The sequence below is a fragment of the Aquarana catesbeiana genome, linkage group LG06 (genome assembly GCF_042186555.1).
Source record: "Aquarana catesbeiana isolate 2022-GZ linkage group LG06, ASM4218655v1, whole genome shotgun sequence".
Taxonomy (NCBI): domain Eukaryota; kingdom Metazoa; phylum Chordata; class Amphibia; order Anura; family Ranidae; genus Aquarana; species Aquarana catesbeiana.
Window position 1 is genome coordinate 314,945,094 of NC_133329.1, and position 20,089 is coordinate 314,965,182.

The following is a 20,089-nucleotide window of genomic DNA, read 5'->3' on the forward strand; positions in this document are numbered from 1 at the left end:
GGATGCTACACACAAAAGGTTTTTTTATCTTAATGCATAGAATGCACTGAGATAAAAAAACCTTCTGCCTTTACAACTCCTTTAAATTGTTGTTAAAGGGTTGTGTTAATAGATAAGTGTATGGTTTTATTTTTTTTGGTTCAGCCAGGAGGTTGAATGAAAAAAAAACCCAGATCCCTCCAGTCACACAAATGAGTGGATGGAGAGATCGGCTGTCACAATACACTGCAGCTGCTGATTGACAAACCATTTTCCAGCTTGACTCTTCAACAAAAGTCGATCAAACTATCGACTTCTGTTGAGCAGGAATGGCCACATCCTGATTGAATTTCGATCAGTGTTTGGCCAGCTTTACTCTGTGCAAGCTGGTAAACTGTAAAGATTATGTGTGTGAACAGCTGCTGTTGAGGTGTATTGGCTCCCAGAAATTGTGTGACGAGTATTTCAGATTTATTGTAATGCTATCTTCATGGGGTTGGTACTCCAAATGTTTGTAGTGTATGGTATTTTATTTACTAAAAGTTTACCTGATTAAAAATAAAATTGTAAAAATAACTGAGATAGCAGACATCTGACTACAGCACGCTTCTTTCTTTTACACAGCATTCATAGGACCAAATAGCTTCACGTTGTTTATCTGCTAACTTGAAGTAATATTGCTGTAGACTTGTGCTGAATAATTTGTAACCATGGCTCAAACATTCCCATCTTTGCAAAGTCATGTTGCTTTCATCAAACCTCTAATTTCGCTAGACCTCATTCACCAACTTGCAGACTTATAGCAGGAATATTTTTTACACATACACTTCAGTGCATTACAAAGAAGGAGGTCAATGCTAAAGTAAGGCCAGAAAAAGAGCAGCAAGGCAAATTACTAACAAAGCTTACCACAACAATAAGTATTACTGCTAATTGTGTTCAGTTTGTTTTTTGGCTGTGTATACCCTGTGTGCATTCTGAGATCAATGCATGTCATGTGCTGTGTGTAGATGGAAGCCCTCCAAAGTCTGCATGACAACAAAAGCAAAAAGAAACAGAAATGGCCATAAAAAAAGAATTGGGGAGGGGCCTTGAGGAGGAGGCAGAGAGGAAGTTGGTGTATGAACATGGAGAGCATAATAGTAACCATAAACTGTACAATCTCTATTAGATCTACCATGAAGAGCAAAGGCCTCCTTGATTTGATATGAATGCACTGGATTGTGTAGGATTGTGCTCAGAATACAGTTTTGGAGAGTCTAAAGGAGATTGTACAACCAGATTGTTCAGAGAATGTCCAGCTTTAGCCTGGGTTCACACATTCGATGTCTGTGCAATTTGAGTTTAGCCGTATGGCTGAACTTGCAATGGATTAACATGAAAATAGCACAGGAACCTTTTTTCCTCCCGTACTGAAATCGGGTCGCATGGTATTCACACCAATGCGATCCGGTTCCTGTCTGAATTCACAGTTCACACTGCGATCTGCGAACCGATCTGGGAGTGTCATTAACTTTTGTATTGCCACCTGCAGCAATGCGCAGAGGGCAGTGTGAACTGCCTGCGAGGGAGATGCGATGCGGGAACAGGCACTGGAATTGCGCTGGTTCCCGCATTGCATATGTGTGAACCGAGGCTTAAGCTTCAGGGAGTTGGTGCATGTAAAGATACACTCACTGGCCACTTTATTGGGTACACCTTGCTAGTACCAGGTTGGACCCTCTTTTGCCTTCAGTACTGCCTTAATTCTTCATAACATAGATTTAACAAGGTGTTGGAAACATTCCTCAGAGATTTTGGTCCATATTGACATGTTAGCGTCACGCAGTTGCTGCAGATTTGTCGGCTGCACATCCATGATGCAAATCTCCAAATCCGGTGACTGTGGAGGCCATTGGAGTACAGTGAACTCGTGGTCATGTTCAAGAAACCAGTGGTGAGATGATTTGAGCTGTCCCATGGTTCATTATCTTGCTGGAAGGATCCATCAGAAGATGGGCACACTCTAGTCCTAAAGGGATGGACATGGTCCGGCAACAATACTCAGGTAGGCCGTGACGTTTAAACAATGCTCAATTGGTACTAAGGGGCCCAAAGTGTGCCAAGAAAATATCCCTCACACCATTACTCCACCAGCCTAAACCATCGATACAAGGAAGGATGGATCCATGCTTTCATTTTGTTTATGCCAAATTCTGACCTTACCATCTGAATGTTGCAGCTAAAATTGAGACTCGTCAGACCAGGCAGCGTTTTTCAAATTTTTTTTATTGTCCAATTTTGGCGAGTCTGCGTGAATTGTAGGAGTAGAGTTGGTGCTGCCCTGGTGGAGTTATAAGGGTTTGTTTCCCATAGTGAACAATTCTTCTGTGTATTATGTGGTGTACATATAAAACTTGAACTTTACTTCTAAATGATAAACTATGAACGAAAAAATCCTATATATACCAGAAATTATGCCTTGAATATTTTGGGTTTAAACCCTGTGATTGGTGCTAAATTATTAGATACCTCATTGCAATGAAAGTGAAGTTATAAAATAAAGTGCCTCAATTATTTCAGCAAAGTGCATTAGTGTAAAAAATCACGCTATTTATGCAATAAAGTGACTGGTGCTTGATCATACAAAAAATACAGGATATCTAACATAGAAGGTGACTGGTGTGTTTTTAACCAGTATAGTTGGATAGGAAAAGTTCCATTGGTTATGAAGAAAATGTTCTTTTGGAAGTAATTTTAAAATGTTCAATCTCTGGGAACAAATTTCTGTAGGAAAAATTCTTATCCAGGTGCTGGCTCCTTATACTCTGATACTGCTTGCACTCACCGGATCTTTCTTCCCCCTACAGGGGTGCAGGCAGTCACAGTATCTGCCACTGTGTAGCAATCATAGATGCCTCCGGACTGTGCTTTTACATGTTGTTTTGGCATGTTACATATGAAAGAAAGTAGGGATGCCCATAGCGTAAAACCGTATAGGAACTTTTTATTAAAGCTAATAAAGTATTGTACTCACATTTGCAAAGATAAAAACGAGCATAAGAACGATGTCAAGGACAGCTTAGCTAGAGGTGCTGCAAGACGTCCGTAATCCCGCCCTACGCGCGTTTCGTCATCAGACTTCTACTGGGGTGTGATCCGATCGTGATCTGATGACGAAACGCGCTCAGGGCGGGATTACGGACGTCTTGCAGCACCTTTAGCTAAGCTGACCTTGACATCTTTCTTATGCTCGTTGAACAGGTGTACCTAATAAAGTGGCTGGTGAGTATAGAGGCAAGAACCCTCCAATTCTGCTGATAGAAAATAAACCCCTCTTTTCATTCTATAATACATTATGAATGTATTGTGACAATTTCTGTCTTCTTTTAGAGAATGAGCGGTCCCTTTGAATTTCATGTAAAGCGTGATGGCATACTCCATGGTTTCACTTCTTGGTTCAGTGTCCAGTTCCAGAACATTGAGAACCAGGGGAATGTAGAACTGCATACAGGTCCCTTCAACCCGTAAGTCAAATATAGCAAACATCCAAGTTTATATGCATCTCTGAATAGATATTACATGAATACTTATAACCTGTTCAAAGTTTTCATAAATATCAATTCATTAATGTTCTGTTAGAGTAGGTAGACCTGTTAAACTGTATGTACACAAAAGAAACATTTGTATCCTATTTTGTTTACCTTTTTTTTTTTTTTTTTTTTGCTGCTGCGTTTCTGGCCTAGACTGGGCCCTGCTCCCTCTTGGGATAGCCAAGTCACAGCTATCCTAGAAGGCAGTGTGTTCCTAAGTTGCAACTATGCAGCATATATGTGCGTGTGTGCACCAATGCCACCAGGCAGTATAGTGGCAATCTGGCAGAACATGGCAGCATTTTTGCGCATATGCAGAAATCCCACCGTGTGTGGGCATATGTCCTGATTTCTGCCAGGTCCTAGATACCTGGAAGACACAGTGGCACATGTGCCCACACGCCTGAGTTTTTAAGATTGCAACGGAGGTTCATTCAGCAGTTTAGTTACTCTTTGGCCTCTTGTTAATCCAGGCCTGATTGTAAAATCAGGATTTGGCCCAAGAGCAATTTCTGGGATTGAAGTTTCTTTCCTCACACCTTGGGAAGTGTACTTTTGTGCTTTAACATTGTGGCGATCCAACTTATCCTTAGGACAAAAGATTTGGTTGATTTAGAGCTCATGGAGCATCTGCCAGGAGTTTGATCAGGTTGAAGCACCACATCCACCTGGATCAGTCTTGAGCTATAAGTATAGGTGTAATTTCATTCAGCTCGATCCTGCAGAGCAGGATTTCAAGGGTGGAAAGGCATAGAATAGATCCAGCGTTATAGAGACAACCAAATAGCATGAAGCGCCAGAATGTTGATTAATGCTAGGCCCACACAGCCTACTCATAATTTGATCTTCTGACACTTGGTCACAGCAGAGGGTGTGCCACTGCTGTGGACCTGAATAGTGCTCTCCAGCCAACTAAAATAATACACAGAGGTCTGGTAGAGCCCACTGCCAAAGGTCACATTCCAGGCAGGCCCTGCAATCATTCAGTCCAGCGGGTTATGGGTAAGGCCTCCAAAGCTGTTGCTGAAGATATTCCAATTTGGATAGCTGCATCAGAGACCAGCTCAAGCAGCATGTAGATTTAGCCCTGATTGGAAAAAAAAAAAAAAGAATCTTGAAAAAAAAGAAGAAATGGCTAGTAACTATGTTTAAAAGGTTATTGGTAGAGAAAATACATTGACACTAGTAAAAAAAAAAAAAGAGAATTGCTGTGAGTGGGGCGGGGTTATAGCAGGCTGGCCCCCTTTTTTTTCATTTGCCAAAGTTGAAATACTCCTGTAGGCTGCAGTATAACCCAAATGTCTCTGAAATCTGTTCCCACTCTGTGGGAGAAAGAAACCTTCTTTTTTTTTTTTTGATACAGTAGAGTAGACAATAGTTAGAAGCTCTGACAGTTTACTTTGTCATGTCCTGTTGGTGAGGTTTCCCCTGTCACCTTACCTTTCTTTTACAAGTGGAATACACACCCCCTCAAACAGCTGACTTCAGAATAGTTGTCCTCAAGTAAATATTTCCCCTCTATCTGCCAACTGTATAATTTTGGATTTCCCATCACTTTCCAACAATGATCTTCCCAGGAAGGAAATAGCAATAAAAAATTGATAGTGATTCCAATTCTTCCCCACTCCATCCAAAAGGAGAAAGAACTGGCATTGCTTACACTAATCCTGGTTAGAGTAAATATAACTAGTCACATGCTGATCTAGTTCCTGGTAGTGCAACAACCAATTACCAATGAGGGAAAGTAGGAGAAAACTTGCAAGGTTTGAAACATGCATCATGCATTTAAGTGCAACTCTAGCTTTTTTTTTTTTTTTCTTCAAAGGTTTGTATAAAGGTTTACAACTTCTTTCATGTTTTTATTACAGTTTGTGTGCCAGTTAAAGACATTTCCCATTACCACCCCTATCTTGGTAACTGTAAGGAACAAGGAATATCATAAACATGATTGGACATCCCAGCTTTGACAGTGGTCACTGGAACAAATGTTCACGCCGAGAGATTTTCCTTTCTGTTCTGTTGACAGTTGTCAAATTCTGTATTTCCTATTGCATTCAATTCTGCTGACAACAAACATTCTCTTTTTCACTCTGTCCAGCTTGATGAATAGGTTTTGACTAGAGTAGGGTTTTACCTGAATGTTGTGGGGAAAACTATTACTGCAGCATTTCCGTACAGTAAAGGGATTCTCTAACCACTTACAGCCCAGATTCTATATATAAATGGGTGAGCAGGACAAGCGTTGATCCGATATATCAGTATGTCCTACTGCTTGTACAGCAGCACGATCTGTGATCGCTGTATCTCTTAGACACATCTGATCATATATTGGGATACAGAGCCAATGTTATTGGCCCTGTATCATATGATCGCTGTGATTAGTCACTTGATCAGTGACTAAAGGCTTTAGGAGGCATTGTATTGCCTCCTCACCACCTGCTTTAACTCCTTGGACCTTGCACAGGCACCTCTACTTACTTGAATGGGTCACAATCAGTGGGTGTACGGAGGTATAATTACTACCACAGCAGCAAAGCACAGCGTTGCAGTCACGGCATGTGTACACCCCTGGTCACTGCCTCTGCAGCTAATGGGGGTAGTGATTAAGGGGCAGTAAAACTGTGGCTCAACGGTGAGGTTTTACCTCTCCCCAAACTGACGTGTGCGCGAACCCTAATAGTGCAGCTAATGACTCTGATCACCACACTAGTCACAGTGTTCTCAGACCAGTGTAGCTAGAATCAGTATTCCTGATTGCCACGACAACAGAACAGTGCAGCCAGCAACAGTTTTCCTCATCCCCACCACACCAGTATAGTGTAAGTCAGCAACAAGGTTCCTGATGCTTCTGCTTGCCACTACACAAGTCCCATTGTCACCAGTCCATTGCAGCCAGCAACAGTGTTTGTGATCACCACCACACCAGTGCAGTGTTTCCTCTGCCTGCCCTGGGCCGTGGCCGTGGCCCTGACCATGTTTCTGCCTAGACCAATACTTTGCCTGTTTACTGACCCTGTCACTGACTGCCACCTGAACTGACCAATCTGCACACCTGCCTAAATACTTTTCTGCAGGACACCAGTACCAACCATCCCCATGCGGACAACTTCACTGCTGGAACACTTTTGTTCTTCCTTACTTCGGCTTCTTTCATTTCCTGGCCAATGAACAAGGCATTCCTGGGGGCAGCCATATACCAGCAGGCTAGACTCAATGGAACGGAGTACAAAAAATTATTTTCCAAGGAGAGTCACAAGAAGGAAGACCTCCCACGGAAAAAAGACGGCTACTATGGCTGTAGTGGGCAAATATGGGAGAGTGGTAATAAAATGCAACTTGTTTATTTATTATGGTATCAAAACTACAACAATTAAATAGATCTTCCTCGGCAATAAGGAGCTGTATTCAACTGGTCTTGCTGGACATCAAAGAGATGGCACCAAGATTGCATCAAAACATTTGGTGCACCAAACAAACAAATCCACATACAAAAAACAAATAATAAACACATAAATGATAAAGATGGTCCAAGCGCCTGTATTACCACAAATGCATGGAGACCCTGCAGGCAAAACGCCAATAAGGAAATATAAATAAAGTCATAGATAAATATAAAGGGAAACTATGCATGCGTGACCCCCTAGGGTGTGGAGAAGCTGTAGAGATAAATACCGCCAGACATATGCTGCCAAACTTTAAATGCCTGTCTAATTAAATACCGAATATTGCACAAAGTCTCCAAGTTTAGCTGACAATTAGTTCCTCTTTGGTTGTCTGAGATGAATGCAACATATGAAGTTGCATGCGCATGCAAAAAACATTTCGTCTAAAGTGTCAATTCCTGGAAGTAATAATACAGCTGAAACAAAGTTTGAACATGAATAGGAGACTGAATTCACATGTGAAGCAGTTAATAATAATTTGGTGCTTGCTGACAGCTACCAGATAAATTGGCCTTGATCAAGGTAAGGTGAATAGTGCAAATACTGGTTTTCTTTTACCATCATTGAGGCATTGTTATCATTAGCCCTATATCAATCACATAAGGCTATCCTGGAATCTGAATCAGCCCCTCACCATGCAGTTCGTATGTTGCAATAGGGTCTATAATGAGACAAGAGCCTATGTAAATGATGGCTTTCTACGTTACTGCCTCCTTTCGCTATGCAGGGATACTGGCCGGAATTTCACGTATGACCGATTAACAGTAGACAGTAGTTTCCCACAGTTCGGTCCTCAAAACGTATTCTTGATTGAACTTTTACAATTTGCCTCACACTTTTACCAGCAGATTAAGGGCACCTCGATGGGGGCAGTGTGGGCACCCGCATACACTTGTCTCCATCTGGGTAGCTGGGAGGAAGAAGATGTGTTATGTCTTCCAATGTACCTCGGCCACGTACACACGTGGCTGAGGTACATTGATACGCGCTGGTCGTCTGGACAGACGACATCGCTACCCTCCATGGGTGCATTGATCAACTTAACGCCAACGAGCGTAACATACGCCTAACTTACACATACGTCCGGTTTCAATTGTCATTTTTGGACCTGTTGATAATATTAGAAAATGGAAAGATCAGTACGTGTACTTACCGTAAGGAGACGGCAGCAAACATACTTTTGCAGGCAGTCACCATCCTCCATGGCAAAAGGATGGAATCCGCACCGGGCAGTTTATGAGGATAAAGCATAATTGCTCCAGTATCACCAACAGAGGGAATCCAAAGAGCTGTATGTGAGATTCCGTGAACGGGGATACTCACAGACAGATCCGCAATACCAAACGTAAAAAAAACCAAAACATTGGAGTATTTTAACAAATAATAAGGGCCTGGCAAACATCGTGGGTGATGGACCTAAAATGGTGGCGCGTAGGTCAAAGAACCTGGAGGACATCCTCATCCATTCAGAGTTTACTAGACAGCAAGATCCCACCTGGCTGTCTGAGTATCCACGATGTAGGGTGATGTTTCCATGTACAAAGTGTCAAGTGTGTCCCTTCGTCGATAGGACTAATGTATTTATGGACGCTATGGGACAAAAGGAGTACGAAATCAGGGACCTGATTAACTGCTCCACTACTACAGTGGTCTATATGATCACTTGTCCCTGTCCTAAAATATATATCGGCAAGACTTAGAGCCCTTAAGGTAAGGATAGGGGAACGCTTGAGGGACATTAGGAAGGTGAGAGTTTTAGAGGAGGAAGGAGAAAAAAGAAGAAAGACCAGTGGCCAAACATTTTGTTTAGTATCACCACGGCAAAACTGACGGACTCAAGGCGAAGGGCATTTATGTCCTTAAGTTACCAGCAAGGAGGGGGGATTTCAATCGTATTCTACTGCAAAAGGAAAAGTGGTGGGTATACACTTTGAAATCCCTTGCTGCCCTGTGTATGAACACTGAGCTCAATATGCAGTCATTTCTGGATTAATAGAATCTGGCTACCTTAGACTGTGGCATGGTGCTTTTTCCCTTCTCTTCCCCTATAACCTCCTTCCCATCATATGTCTGCTGTCACTATTGTTTAGTGCCCCCTTCTCCCTCTCCCCTTCATGCTCTCTCTGCTTTTCTCTCCCTTTTCTCTATTTTTCTTCGCTCTCCCTCTTTTCCCTTTTATGTTCTAAAAATTTTGTTTCTTTATTTTTTTTGACTTTTCATAATTATTATCTATAAATGATAATTTTTTAATCTTTATGATTGGTTTAATTGGGTGAGATGGGGAAGGTGAGGACTGCTTGTCTTGAGCCGCCCCTTATGTATTTCAGGAATGGATTGCTAGGCTGTATCAATGATGTTTATTTGGAAGGCATAAACTGATAAGTACACGGAAGATGTTTATCCGAGCTTTTCTCCAGCTTGTCCCTGTCAAGTTTACTTGTGAAGAAATAAGCGTAAGCAGGGGCGACTACACCTCGATGCAATAAAAGGGAGAGGTGTGTGTCCGCCCCCTCCATGTCCAGTTGAAGCTTCGTGACATGACGTTGCGAAACGCGTCGACGTAACTACGGCCCGGAGACACCGTCTGAGTGGTCCCCCAATTCAAATGGGAAGTGGAGAACCGTGAACGAAGTACCCAGCTTATACATATGGAACGGTTACCTGTCTATCTATACCGCTGCAGTGTGGCCGAAGGCCAGCGAACACCCCACATGGCACATCCAACAGCATCCTGTGCTTGACCCTCCCTTGGTGGACGAGGACGCGGCGGAGCAGCTCTGTTAATCGGTCATGCGAGAAATTCCGGCCAGTATCCCTGCATAGCGAAAGGAGGCTGTAACGTAAAAAGCCATCATTTACATAGGCTCTTGTCTCATTATAGACTCTTGCAACATACGAACTGCATGGCCCAGGGGCTGATTCAGATTCTGGGATAGCCTTATGTGATTGATATAGGGCTAATGATAACAATGCCTCAATGATGGTAAACGGAAACCAGTATTTGCACTATTCACCTTACCTTGATCAAGGCCGATTTATCTGGTAGCTGTTAGCAAGCACCAAATTATTATTAACTACTTCACATGTGAATTCAGTCTCCTATTCATATTCAAACTTTGTTTCAGCTGTATTATTACTTCCAGGAATTGACACTTTAGACGAAATGTTTTTTGCATGCGCATGCAACTTTATATATTGCATTCATCTCAGACAACCAAAGAGGAACTGTCAGCTAAACTTGGAGACTTTGTGCAATATTTGGTATTTCATTAGACAGGCATTTAAAGTTTGGCAGCATATGTCTGGCAGTATTTATCTCTACAGCTTCTCCACACCCTAGGGGGCCATGCATGCATAGTTTCCCTTTATATTTATCTATGACTTTATTTATATTTCCTTATTGGCATTTTGCCTGCAGGGTCTCTATGCATTCGTGGTATTACAGGCGCCTGGACCGTCTTTGTCATTTATGTGTTTATTGTTTGTTTTTTGTCTGTATTTGTTTGTTTGGTGCACCATATGTTTTGATGCAATTTTGGTGTGCCATCTCATTGATGTTCCGCAAGACCAGTTGAATACAACTCTTTATTGCCGAGGAAGATCTTTTTAATTGTTGTAGTTTTGATACCATAATAAATAAATGAGTTGAATTTTATTACCACTCTCCCATATTTGCCCACTACAGCCATAGTAGCTGTCTTTTTTTCCGTGGGAGGTCTTCCTTCTTGTGACTCTCCTTGGAAAATAATTTTTTTGTATGCTGTTTTTTGGTTACGGCAGTAGCCTAAAATACACAGAAGAGTGGCGCTGGGTTGGTAATCATCACTGCACAGATGGCGTGTGGTGGAAGTTTGGTCCCCTCTTGTTTTTGCGCTCAATGGAACGGAGACTGCTATAGGTGACACTACACAGCTATATTCCCAGGCCACTCTTATAGAGGTGACTCTTACAGTACATTGATTTGATACAACTGGTTGATTTGCGTGATACACCAGATACAATGCCTGGTAAATAATCAGTTAACACACTGAAAAATTGCTACATGTGGTATTGCCATAATCGTAATAAGCAGCAGAATGTGTCTTGGGATGTAATAAAAATAATTTTCATTGTCTTTCCACGTTTTCCAAAAACATATGGGAAAAAAAATTATGAAGTCTTCAAAAGACTCACCATACCTCTTAAATACCTTGGGGTATTTTCTCTTCAAAATGTGTTCAATTCTGTGGGTGTTTCTGCTGTCCTGGTGCTGCAGGGCCTCCAAAAATGTGAAATGCAGTCAGTAAATTATATGCGTAGTTTATGCCCCTGGAACACCTGGTGGTGCTCATTGGATTTTGGGCCCTTCTGTGTAGTTAGGCTGTGAAAGAGTCTTACACATATGGTATCGCTATACGCAGGAGTGTTTTAAGGTGTAGTTGTAAGTATGCCTATGCGGTGTGTGTGAAATAACTTGTTGAAAGGACAACTTTGTGAACAAAAAAAATTGGAATTTCTTAATTTTCCAAAAAATTTTGACAAAATATTACAACTTCAAAACTGACCATACCCATGCTGCTTACTAAATACCTTGGACTGTCTACTTCCATAAAGCGGTCATTTGTACAGGCCTGGTATTTTAGGGACTCAATAAATTAGATAGGCAGTCAGTACATCAGGACTGATCACTTTTCAAATATATATACACCATAGTTTGTAGATAACTTTCACAGACTAAATATTATACACTTTTTTTTTTTTTTTTTTTTTAAACCAAAGAATGTAGCAGAAAATATTTTGGCCTAAATTTGCAACCCCAATTCCAAAAAAGTTGGCACACTGTGTAAAATCACGCAACAAATTTGCTAATCTCTAAGCATCTAATTTTGAAATTGATGGCAGCAACACATTTCAAGAAAGTTGGGACAGGGCAAAAAAGAAAAAAAGATGGCAAAGTAAAGCTGGATACACACTATAAAGCTTTTGTTGTTCGATTGCCTTTAGATTTACCTTCAACTATGTAGTGTAAGGGTAAGGGCCTGCCTGATTGCATACAAATTGAAAGTGTTTAGGTTTGACCTCATTATATGGTTTTGGTAAATCTAAAGGAAAAAATTCTAAGGAAAATTGTATAGTGTGTAGCCAGCTTTAGTGGTATTTAGGGAAGATCATGCAACTTGCAACTAATTAGGTTAATTGGCAACAGGTCAGTAACGTGATTGAGTATAAAATTAGCATTTACGAGTCTATCAGAAGTAAAGATGGACAGAGGTTCACCAATCTGTGAGAAACTACATCTGAATGTAAAATTGCAAAAACTTTAATATATCACCATCTACTGTATAGTATATAATCTCATCATCAAAAGATTCAAAGAATCTAGAGAAACCTCTGTGCACAAGGGACAAGGCTAAAAAGCAATAGTGCTGATCTTCGGGCCCTCAGACGGCACTGCATTAAATCAGGTATGATTCTGTGATGGACATCACTGCATGGGCTCAGGAATACTTCCAAAAATCACTGTCTGTGAACACAGTTTGCTGTGCCATCTAATCCATCTTCTCTGGGCCAAAGCTCATTTAAAGTGGTCTGTTTCAAAGTGGAAAACTGTTCTGTGGTCAGATGATTTGAGATTTTTTTGGCAAGCATGGGTGCTGCACTCTCCGGCCTTGTTATCAGCGCTCAGTTCAAAAGCTTGCATCTCTGATGGTATTGGCAGCTTGCACTCCGGGAAAGGCACTATCAACACTGAAAGATATATGCAGGTATTAGAGCAGCATGTGCTCAGGCAAGAATGGGACATTTCTCTCCCAAAACTCCAGCAACTGTTCTCCATAGTTCCCATACATATACAGAGTGTTGTTAAAAGAAGAGGGGATGCTATACTGTGGTAAACATGGGCCTGTCCCAAAAAATATGTATGTGCTCAGATTGTACTTTGCCAGCTTTTGTTTTCCCTGACCCAACTTTTTTGAAAGGTGTTGCTGCCGTCAATTTCAAAATGGTACCTTTTCTCAGTTTAAAAATTCATATGTTTTCTACTGTGAATAGCGTCCCAACGTTTTGGAATTGGGGTTGTATGAAGAAAGATTATTTATTTGCGTTTCTTTTTAACCAAAACTAAGAAACAATTTTTTCCCCTCAAAAATTAATTTGGGTACAGTGTTGCATTACTGAGTAATTATCAAAGTGTGTCAGTGCTAAAATCTAAAAAATGTCCCGGGAAGGAAGGGGGTAAAACAGTCCGGTCTTGAAGTGGTTACTTTATGGTCAGACTTTAGTTCCCTTGTATTTGCCATTCTTGATGGCTTTCGAGTTACTAGAGGGAAGTGGTCTGATTTAAAGAGTTAAATATTTTTTTCTTGTAAATCCTTTTTAATCTCAATGTGCTGCAAATTTGCAAATAGCTGGACACGTGTCTGACTTTGCATGCTTGATAGTGTTTCCAATATCACAATGAATGTGGATACCTAAGGATGACATCAGTCTATGAGATCTTTTTTAAAGCCGTGAATGTGACTTTCTAAAAAGCATTCACTGTGGTGAAATCGTCAGTGTCATTTAAAACACATGCAACTGGAAGATTTACTTGCAGAGAATGTCTGATTCAATGCTTTAAAAATATGTCTCATGTATGTCATCCAATTCTAGTGAATGCAGGTGAAGTGTATAGGTCCCTATTTTATCATATTTAGATTCATGCACTCCAAGCCCACATCATTTTTTTACTGCATGCTTTATAATCAGGTATATTTGTTTTCTAAGGCTCACTCACTGGAAACATACACTCTTTATGCTGGATGAACCAATACAGATTCACAAAGGAGACAGGGTTGAGGGCTCTGCAGTATTTACCAGGAATCCTTTTTGGAGACGTCACCTATCTGTCACACTGAACTGGTCTGTCACTGTGGAATCAGCGACAACAGCACACAATGTGAGTATCTCACACCATAATGAAATGTGCATGAAAAGTGCATGAAAATGTCTGAAGGGAGCATTTGCTGGGTTGCTTCCAGGAAGCCGATTGGCTGCTATCAGCAATACAGTTGACCCATCAGCCACATGTCCACTCTCAGTGCTGTACTGGGTTAGTAATATTCCATGTTTCTTTTGTTGATAGGTTGGCTGCAAGGTATTTCCAATATGGAGATGAATTTCTTTCCATGGGAGTTGCTGAAGGTGTTTCTTATATGAACAAGAAGACACAAGCCACGTTGGACTGTAATTCACTTAAAATTTCAAATATATTACCTGACAGATAATGACAGGCAATGTAAAATTGACTTGCTGTTATGAAACTAATAGTCCCAATATATCTTGCCATATCTGCCAACCTAAATGCAGCCTAATTTGAAGGATAGGTCTATTGTAGAAACAGATTATATATTTTTGAGAACCCAGTGCTTGCCTTGTGGTATAGCTAGCTTGACTATGATACTTTTGCCATTTCCAGCCCCTGCTAAATTAGTTATCTGTAGAATACACTGGCTATAGGCATCACCACTGCTGTATATAAAACACAGATTGTTTGCATGATGGTAAAGTTAGGATCTCACTTCAGCCAAGAAACTATTTGTGGGTGGACCCATTCTATACACCAATGGTCTACAAACTGTGACCCGAGAGACGGATGCGGCGATTGGGTCACTATTACTCCTACTGACACCAATAATGAGGGCATAATTCTTGACACTGACACCAACAGAACACTATTCCACTGCTATCTATGATGGGGCACTATTTTTCCCACTTGCACCAATGATGGGGCATTATTCTTCCCACTAAAGATTTGGCATTGTTTACGCCAGTTGACAACAGGACAATTTCTACGCCCAATGGCCACAGTCTGGCCCTCTAAAGTCTGAAGGACAGTAAACTGGCCCTTTGTTTAGAAAGTTTAGAGACCCCTGCTATACACCGTACACAAGATGAAATACAAGAAATAACACAAAACACCTTTTTAAAATGTTTAATGTGCTTTTTATCTTTTTGTAATATCACAGATAACCGTCGGGCTCCTTAGTGCTTAATGATTTTTTTTGTTTTCATTTTTTTGCTATAAAAACTACAGTGTTAAAATTGAAGTGGGTCTCTCCCCTCATCTTCTTGACCATAGGGGCATGTCCATTAGCCTGATGCACTTAATAAATTATACTGTTTATGTACATAATTACATTCAGTTCAGTGATGAGAAGTGAAGTAGCAGCTCACTTAGGGCTGGTGAACATTCACACTTTGGACAGGTCCACCTTGGCTCAGGGGGAAGGCATGATCACCCCCATAAACTATATATGTAAAAAAAAAATGTATGTGCTCAGATTCAAGAAATCCGGAGATTCACATTATTGCATGAAATTGGGCTCTTGTAAGGCGACACAACACAGGAGGCAGGATGTATTGCTGCACAAAGAACAGCATTGATGGGGGAGAGGAAGCTACATCCAGTGTCACAGTAAGAGGCAAAAATTCACTAGGTACATTCTCCTCTAGACATTTCTTGGCATTATAAGGCCCCTTCCTCTCTCTGTGATTTTGAACATTCCTGGGTGGTGGGAAGACACATCGCCTGAGAAGGAAGACAGCAGCAATCCAGGACCTCAAATAATGGAAGTAATAGTCGGTCAGTCTCCTCTCTCAGCTCTTTCATTACCCAGCTTGTCAAGGGTCAGGCAAGAAGAAACTTATCACCATCATGTCACATGTTATATGCCACATATATAGGATCGAGCTGATCAGCAAGAAATCCATCCCTAAGGTGCATGCGCTGCTTCTCTCCTCGAGAGTTGATAGGAATGACACCTGGGTCCACTATGACCACGACACCAACAATCAGGTAGTGCTCCTCCAAGACTACGTTTGTCACAAGAGCCACCAGGTCCAGGGCCTCCTGCTCTGGCCCATCCAGCTCCAGTACAACCACCAGGAGGTTTGTCCATGTGAAGACAGCACTAAATAGACCAGAAAAGAACACAGTAAGTGGACTGGGCCCAAAAGAACAATTCCTTTCACATCATGCTGGTTGAGAAACTATTCATAGAATTGAAAAAAAACTCACCATTCCGCAATATTTTTGTGAGATCGAATCACAGATGTTTCTATGTCAATGGGATGGTATCTCATACCCCGTAATTCCAATGTTTCATCGAGAGAACCAACCACGTACAAAGCATCGTGCCTCTCTAGGAAAAGAACAGGGTTTATGATAAAGATTTTCTCTTTGAAGGCATTCTGTACAGACTGTTTGTAATTGCACTTACACTTTGTACAGAGAAGGATACAGTTTAGTAATACCACGATTGTAGATTTTATATTATACATTTTCAATAGGCAAAGCGATCAAGAAATCTTTCACTTTTCTAAATAACTTAAAATGATCTGGCTGTTTTTGCTAAATCCTGTTATATTCTTAAAGCTGAACTCCAGCCTGATATAAAAAGGAGACAGAATGGCACCTGGCTGTGGACTGGTAGGAGCCAGTCAAGCTCTGCTGCTGCACTGCATGTGTTAACAAAAGGAGATCAAGCCAAGAGAGGATGTTGGCACCCTGCTGCTTTTACATTGATCAAATAGCAGAATGGGGGTGTGTTCTTAAACCAGGCAGTGCTGCTACAGTGTATGTTGAGAACATGGTTGTGCTGTCTGGAAGGGGTTGCTGGATCACAACAGCATCCCAGTAAAATTTGCTGGTAAATCAGCTCATGTTGGTTATTTCCCAAAGTTGTCTGGTGTTTAGCTTTAAAAATAAAATCTCCACTAAACTAATAACACAATGGTGGAAGCTGGACGTTTTCCTAGTAAACCTCACAAAACTGTCTCATCAGCCCCCTGCTGCTGACTGGCAGAGGTGTCCATCCCGGTTATACACTGGCCTTTGCTACACATTGAAAGTAACAATTGTTGAGGCTAAGCAAACTCAGAGAAGCTCCGTGGAACTAAACAACTGAATGACAATGAAAGACCAATGCTGAATGGTGGTGGTAGGACAGTCTCCAAACAAGTCCTAATTTTCTAACTTCATTACCTCCACTGGCATCCGTTAGCTCTGTTCTTCTGAGAAATCCAAGATATCCAGTCCGAGACCACACAGTCTGAGTGTCCCCGAAACTGAGCCGTGCATTAAAGTGATCAGCATGCAAAGCCTCCTCACCATACACAGTGTAATAACCATTGGCATTATGTGGGCTGCTCACCCAAACCTGTTGAGAAACAAAATTGGCATTATTCCTTAATTTTTTAAAAGAGAAAAAAAAAAAACTAAAACTTTTGGCTTAGGGAATGGTTAAGATTCCTGTATCCTGTTGGGGAGATTTTCCTTACACTTCCAGTCTCAGAAACACAACAGGAAGTATGAGGAAATTTCTCCAAAGCAAGGATAAATACCCTCTTATATTGCTCTCTATTGGAGGATTTCCACTCACCTCCTGTTCTTCTGACATTTGGGTTCCCCATTAATTTCTTTACCGGAAATAATGATCACCACCACAAATTGAGAGGATGAATCTCCCCCCAGCAGAGACATATACAGTAATAAACATAACAGTTACTCCCAAAGAAATGGTTACGTTACAATACACTACTTTACATAAATGACCATGTTTACTTACCTCCCCTAAATGAGAGTCTCCAAGTGGTCCTTTGGTCTCTGTATGTGCAATAATGACTTTCACCCCAGGAAGAATCTGTAAAGAAGCATAAAGGTACTGAGCTGAGTGGTGAATACAATGGCTATGCTGACAATGGTATACTTTCTAAGTTTTGGATCAAATCGTGCAGGAATCCGTGTTTATTGTAGCTTACTGCCTCCTTGTACCCTCAAATTAATCAAGAAAACCAATCACATTTACATTTTAGCATAAAAATCAAGTTCATAAACAGTGTGTACCAAATTCTACAGGGATAGGTCTAAGCAGGAGTTAGGGGGTAAAGGGGGTGAGGCAAAGGAACAGGCATCTATTTATGCAGCTCATTTATGATTTTGCAATTGGGAAGATATAATTTCAAGCTCTGTATCCTGGAGACAGTCCTGTAACAACATTTTGTACCTTTGTCATGAAACGTATAACTGCTTTTGCCACTGAAGAACAGGCATACAACTTAGTGCTGTCCGAATACACCATTATACAATAATTTCAAGGGTGAAAATTCTTAAAAGATGTACAGATGGATAGATGGATGGATGGATAGATGTATGTGGAATGTAAATTTGTCTATAAACAAATACCAGAATATGCTACTTTATTGCTGTCTGTACTTAGACATATCTTTGGGCATTTTCCACACTGTTAGTTGAATCCAGCCTTAAATTATATAACCCCAAAGATGGGCATCATGAACTTGGTGTAAAGAGTCTCACCTTTCCAGATTCCATGAGTGGTAGACTGTGTGGGGAACCTCTCTCCACAAGGCGAACTCTTAACAGATAACCAAATTGATAATTAGACAAAAAAGGTATGGCTGATCATGTATAGAAAAATCAGAAGGGCAGAAGTTTTACCTGTCATGGCGTAGAGCCCGCATATCTACATAGACAGTGGTAGGGTCGGGCCCAGCAGTGCCCTGTAAAAACAAAACAATTTATTCTTCTTTGCAAACAATAGAATTATTCAAAAGGATTATTAGGTGCTGGAGCTGCCATGCAGGTGAGAAGCTATACACACACAAGTCTAAGAAGCACATGGTGTGTAACCTGGACAAACACAAAGCTTTTCTGTATTAACTATTACCTCCAATTCTGTTCTGTGTAGAAATATCAATCATTACTGTAAAAGTGTTCTGTTTTTAAAAACTACCATCTTATGTTCAGGCCAACTCTACCACAAACTGATATTTCAGATTTGTATAGTTGCCGGTAGGCTGAATCACATACTGGCTTTTTATATATCTCATAATCTACTGAATACATTTAAAGTGGATGTAAACCCAATGTCATCCTTTCTAAATTACTGCCATAGGGGTTAGCTATAAGGATATACATGCCTCCTGCATGCATCTTTACCTGTCAAATGTCTCCCCTCTGTCTGTTATTAGACCCGAAAAACTGCAGATTCTGTGGGTGGGTCTGTTGTCTGGAGTCGTGATGTCAGACTCCTCGCCCACCTCTACACTCCCCTTGTCAATATGCATTTTCTCCTCTGTATTTCTAACTGAACTTCTGCTATGATCTCTAACATCCAGGGAAAAGACAGGAAAGTAACCACATGATTTCAGCATGCCAAATCATGCCGAGGTGTGGAACAGCCAATCCTTGCAGAGCTGCTGAAGAAAGGAGTGGGGGTGGGAATTAAAAAACAATGCATGTCTTAGGCTAGTGCACAAGATATGTAAATCACCTGTCACTCACAGCAAGGGGGAAGATTTGACAAAGTTTTTCTCTGTTTGTCAAATTTTATCTCACTGAACAATAAAAGAGGATACTCTACATTATGACATCAAAAAAATAAATACATTTCGGGTTTACATCCACTTTAAGGAACATCTAAACAAAAAGGCATTCAATGTTTTTTTTCCTTTCATAAAGCAGTCATAGCCTGCAGAATAAAGCCCTGCACACACAGGCATAATGCTGGGCGACATCAGCTGGTTCAATAAAAACCAGCCGACATTCGGCCCGTGTGTAAGATAGGCTTCTGTCGGACAAGCATGCTGGAAAACCAGCAGCCGGTCGGCTCCAGATCAGCGCTCTCAGCCAATGGCAGAGTGTTCTGGTGGGGGCCGTCCCCATCAGAACACAACAGCACAGGGGGGGAGATCACTGTACTAAATGTCAGATCGTTAGTACAGTGGTTCCGACCGGAGCTGACAGGTTTTTTTTTTCGTTGAACGAAAATAAAACTCAGGGTGCACCAGTCTTTAGACTCTTGGGCAGATCATACAGGATTCATTTTCTTCCCTTCAACCAGCAGACTGAACAAAAGAAAATTAATCAATTATCCCATCCACACATTCAAAATGGATTCGGGAATCCCTCCTGCAGAGCTATTCCCCACCACCAGAATACACTCATCAGCTCTGCTAGCTAGATATATAGCCAGGGGCACTGATCGAGGGAACATTTTCCAACAGGCTGGTTGTACAGAAGTTGAACAAGTGATCACCAGCCTGCCAATAGATGGA

At 41.2% G+C, this 20,089-nt stretch overlaps 2 protein-coding genes across 5 annotated transcripts in view; one reads left to right on the forward strand and one right to left on the reverse strand.

The window, feature by feature from the left end:
• Window positions 1-15,060, forward strand: part of PRMT2 (protein arginine methyltransferase 2) — a 51,121-nt gene extending 36,061 nt beyond the window's left edge. For both annotated transcript variants that reach the window (XM_073633692.1, XM_073633693.1), the window contains 3 exons: window positions 3,352-3,485; window positions 13,739-13,910; window positions 14,097-15,060. In XM_073633692.1, the coding sequence (XP_073489793.1) occupies window positions 3,352-3,485; window positions 13,739-13,910; window positions 14,097-14,129 (339 nt within the window). In that variant the 3' untranslated portion in view covers window positions 14,130-15,060. The remainder of the gene's footprint in view (window positions 1-3,351; window positions 3,486-13,738; window positions 13,911-14,096) is intronic.
• Window positions 14,931-20,089, reverse strand: part of DIP2A (disco interacting protein 2 homolog A) — a 146,546-nt gene continuing 141,387 nt past the window's right edge. For all 3 annotated transcript variants that reach the window (XM_073633689.1, XM_073633688.1, XM_073633690.1), the window contains 6 exons: window positions 18,471-18,532; window positions 18,330-18,387; window positions 17,581-17,655; window positions 16,998-17,172; window positions 16,032-16,155; window positions 14,931-15,924 (listed from right to left, as the gene is read on the reverse strand). In XM_073633689.1, the coding sequence (XP_073489790.1) occupies window positions 15,672-15,924; window positions 16,032-16,155; window positions 16,998-17,172; window positions 17,581-17,655; window positions 18,330-18,387; window positions 18,471-18,532 (747 nt within the window). In that variant the 3' untranslated portion in view covers window positions 14,931-15,671. The remainder of the gene's footprint in view (window positions 15,925-16,031; window positions 16,156-16,997; window positions 17,173-17,580; window positions 17,656-18,329; window positions 18,388-18,470; window positions 18,533-20,089) is intronic.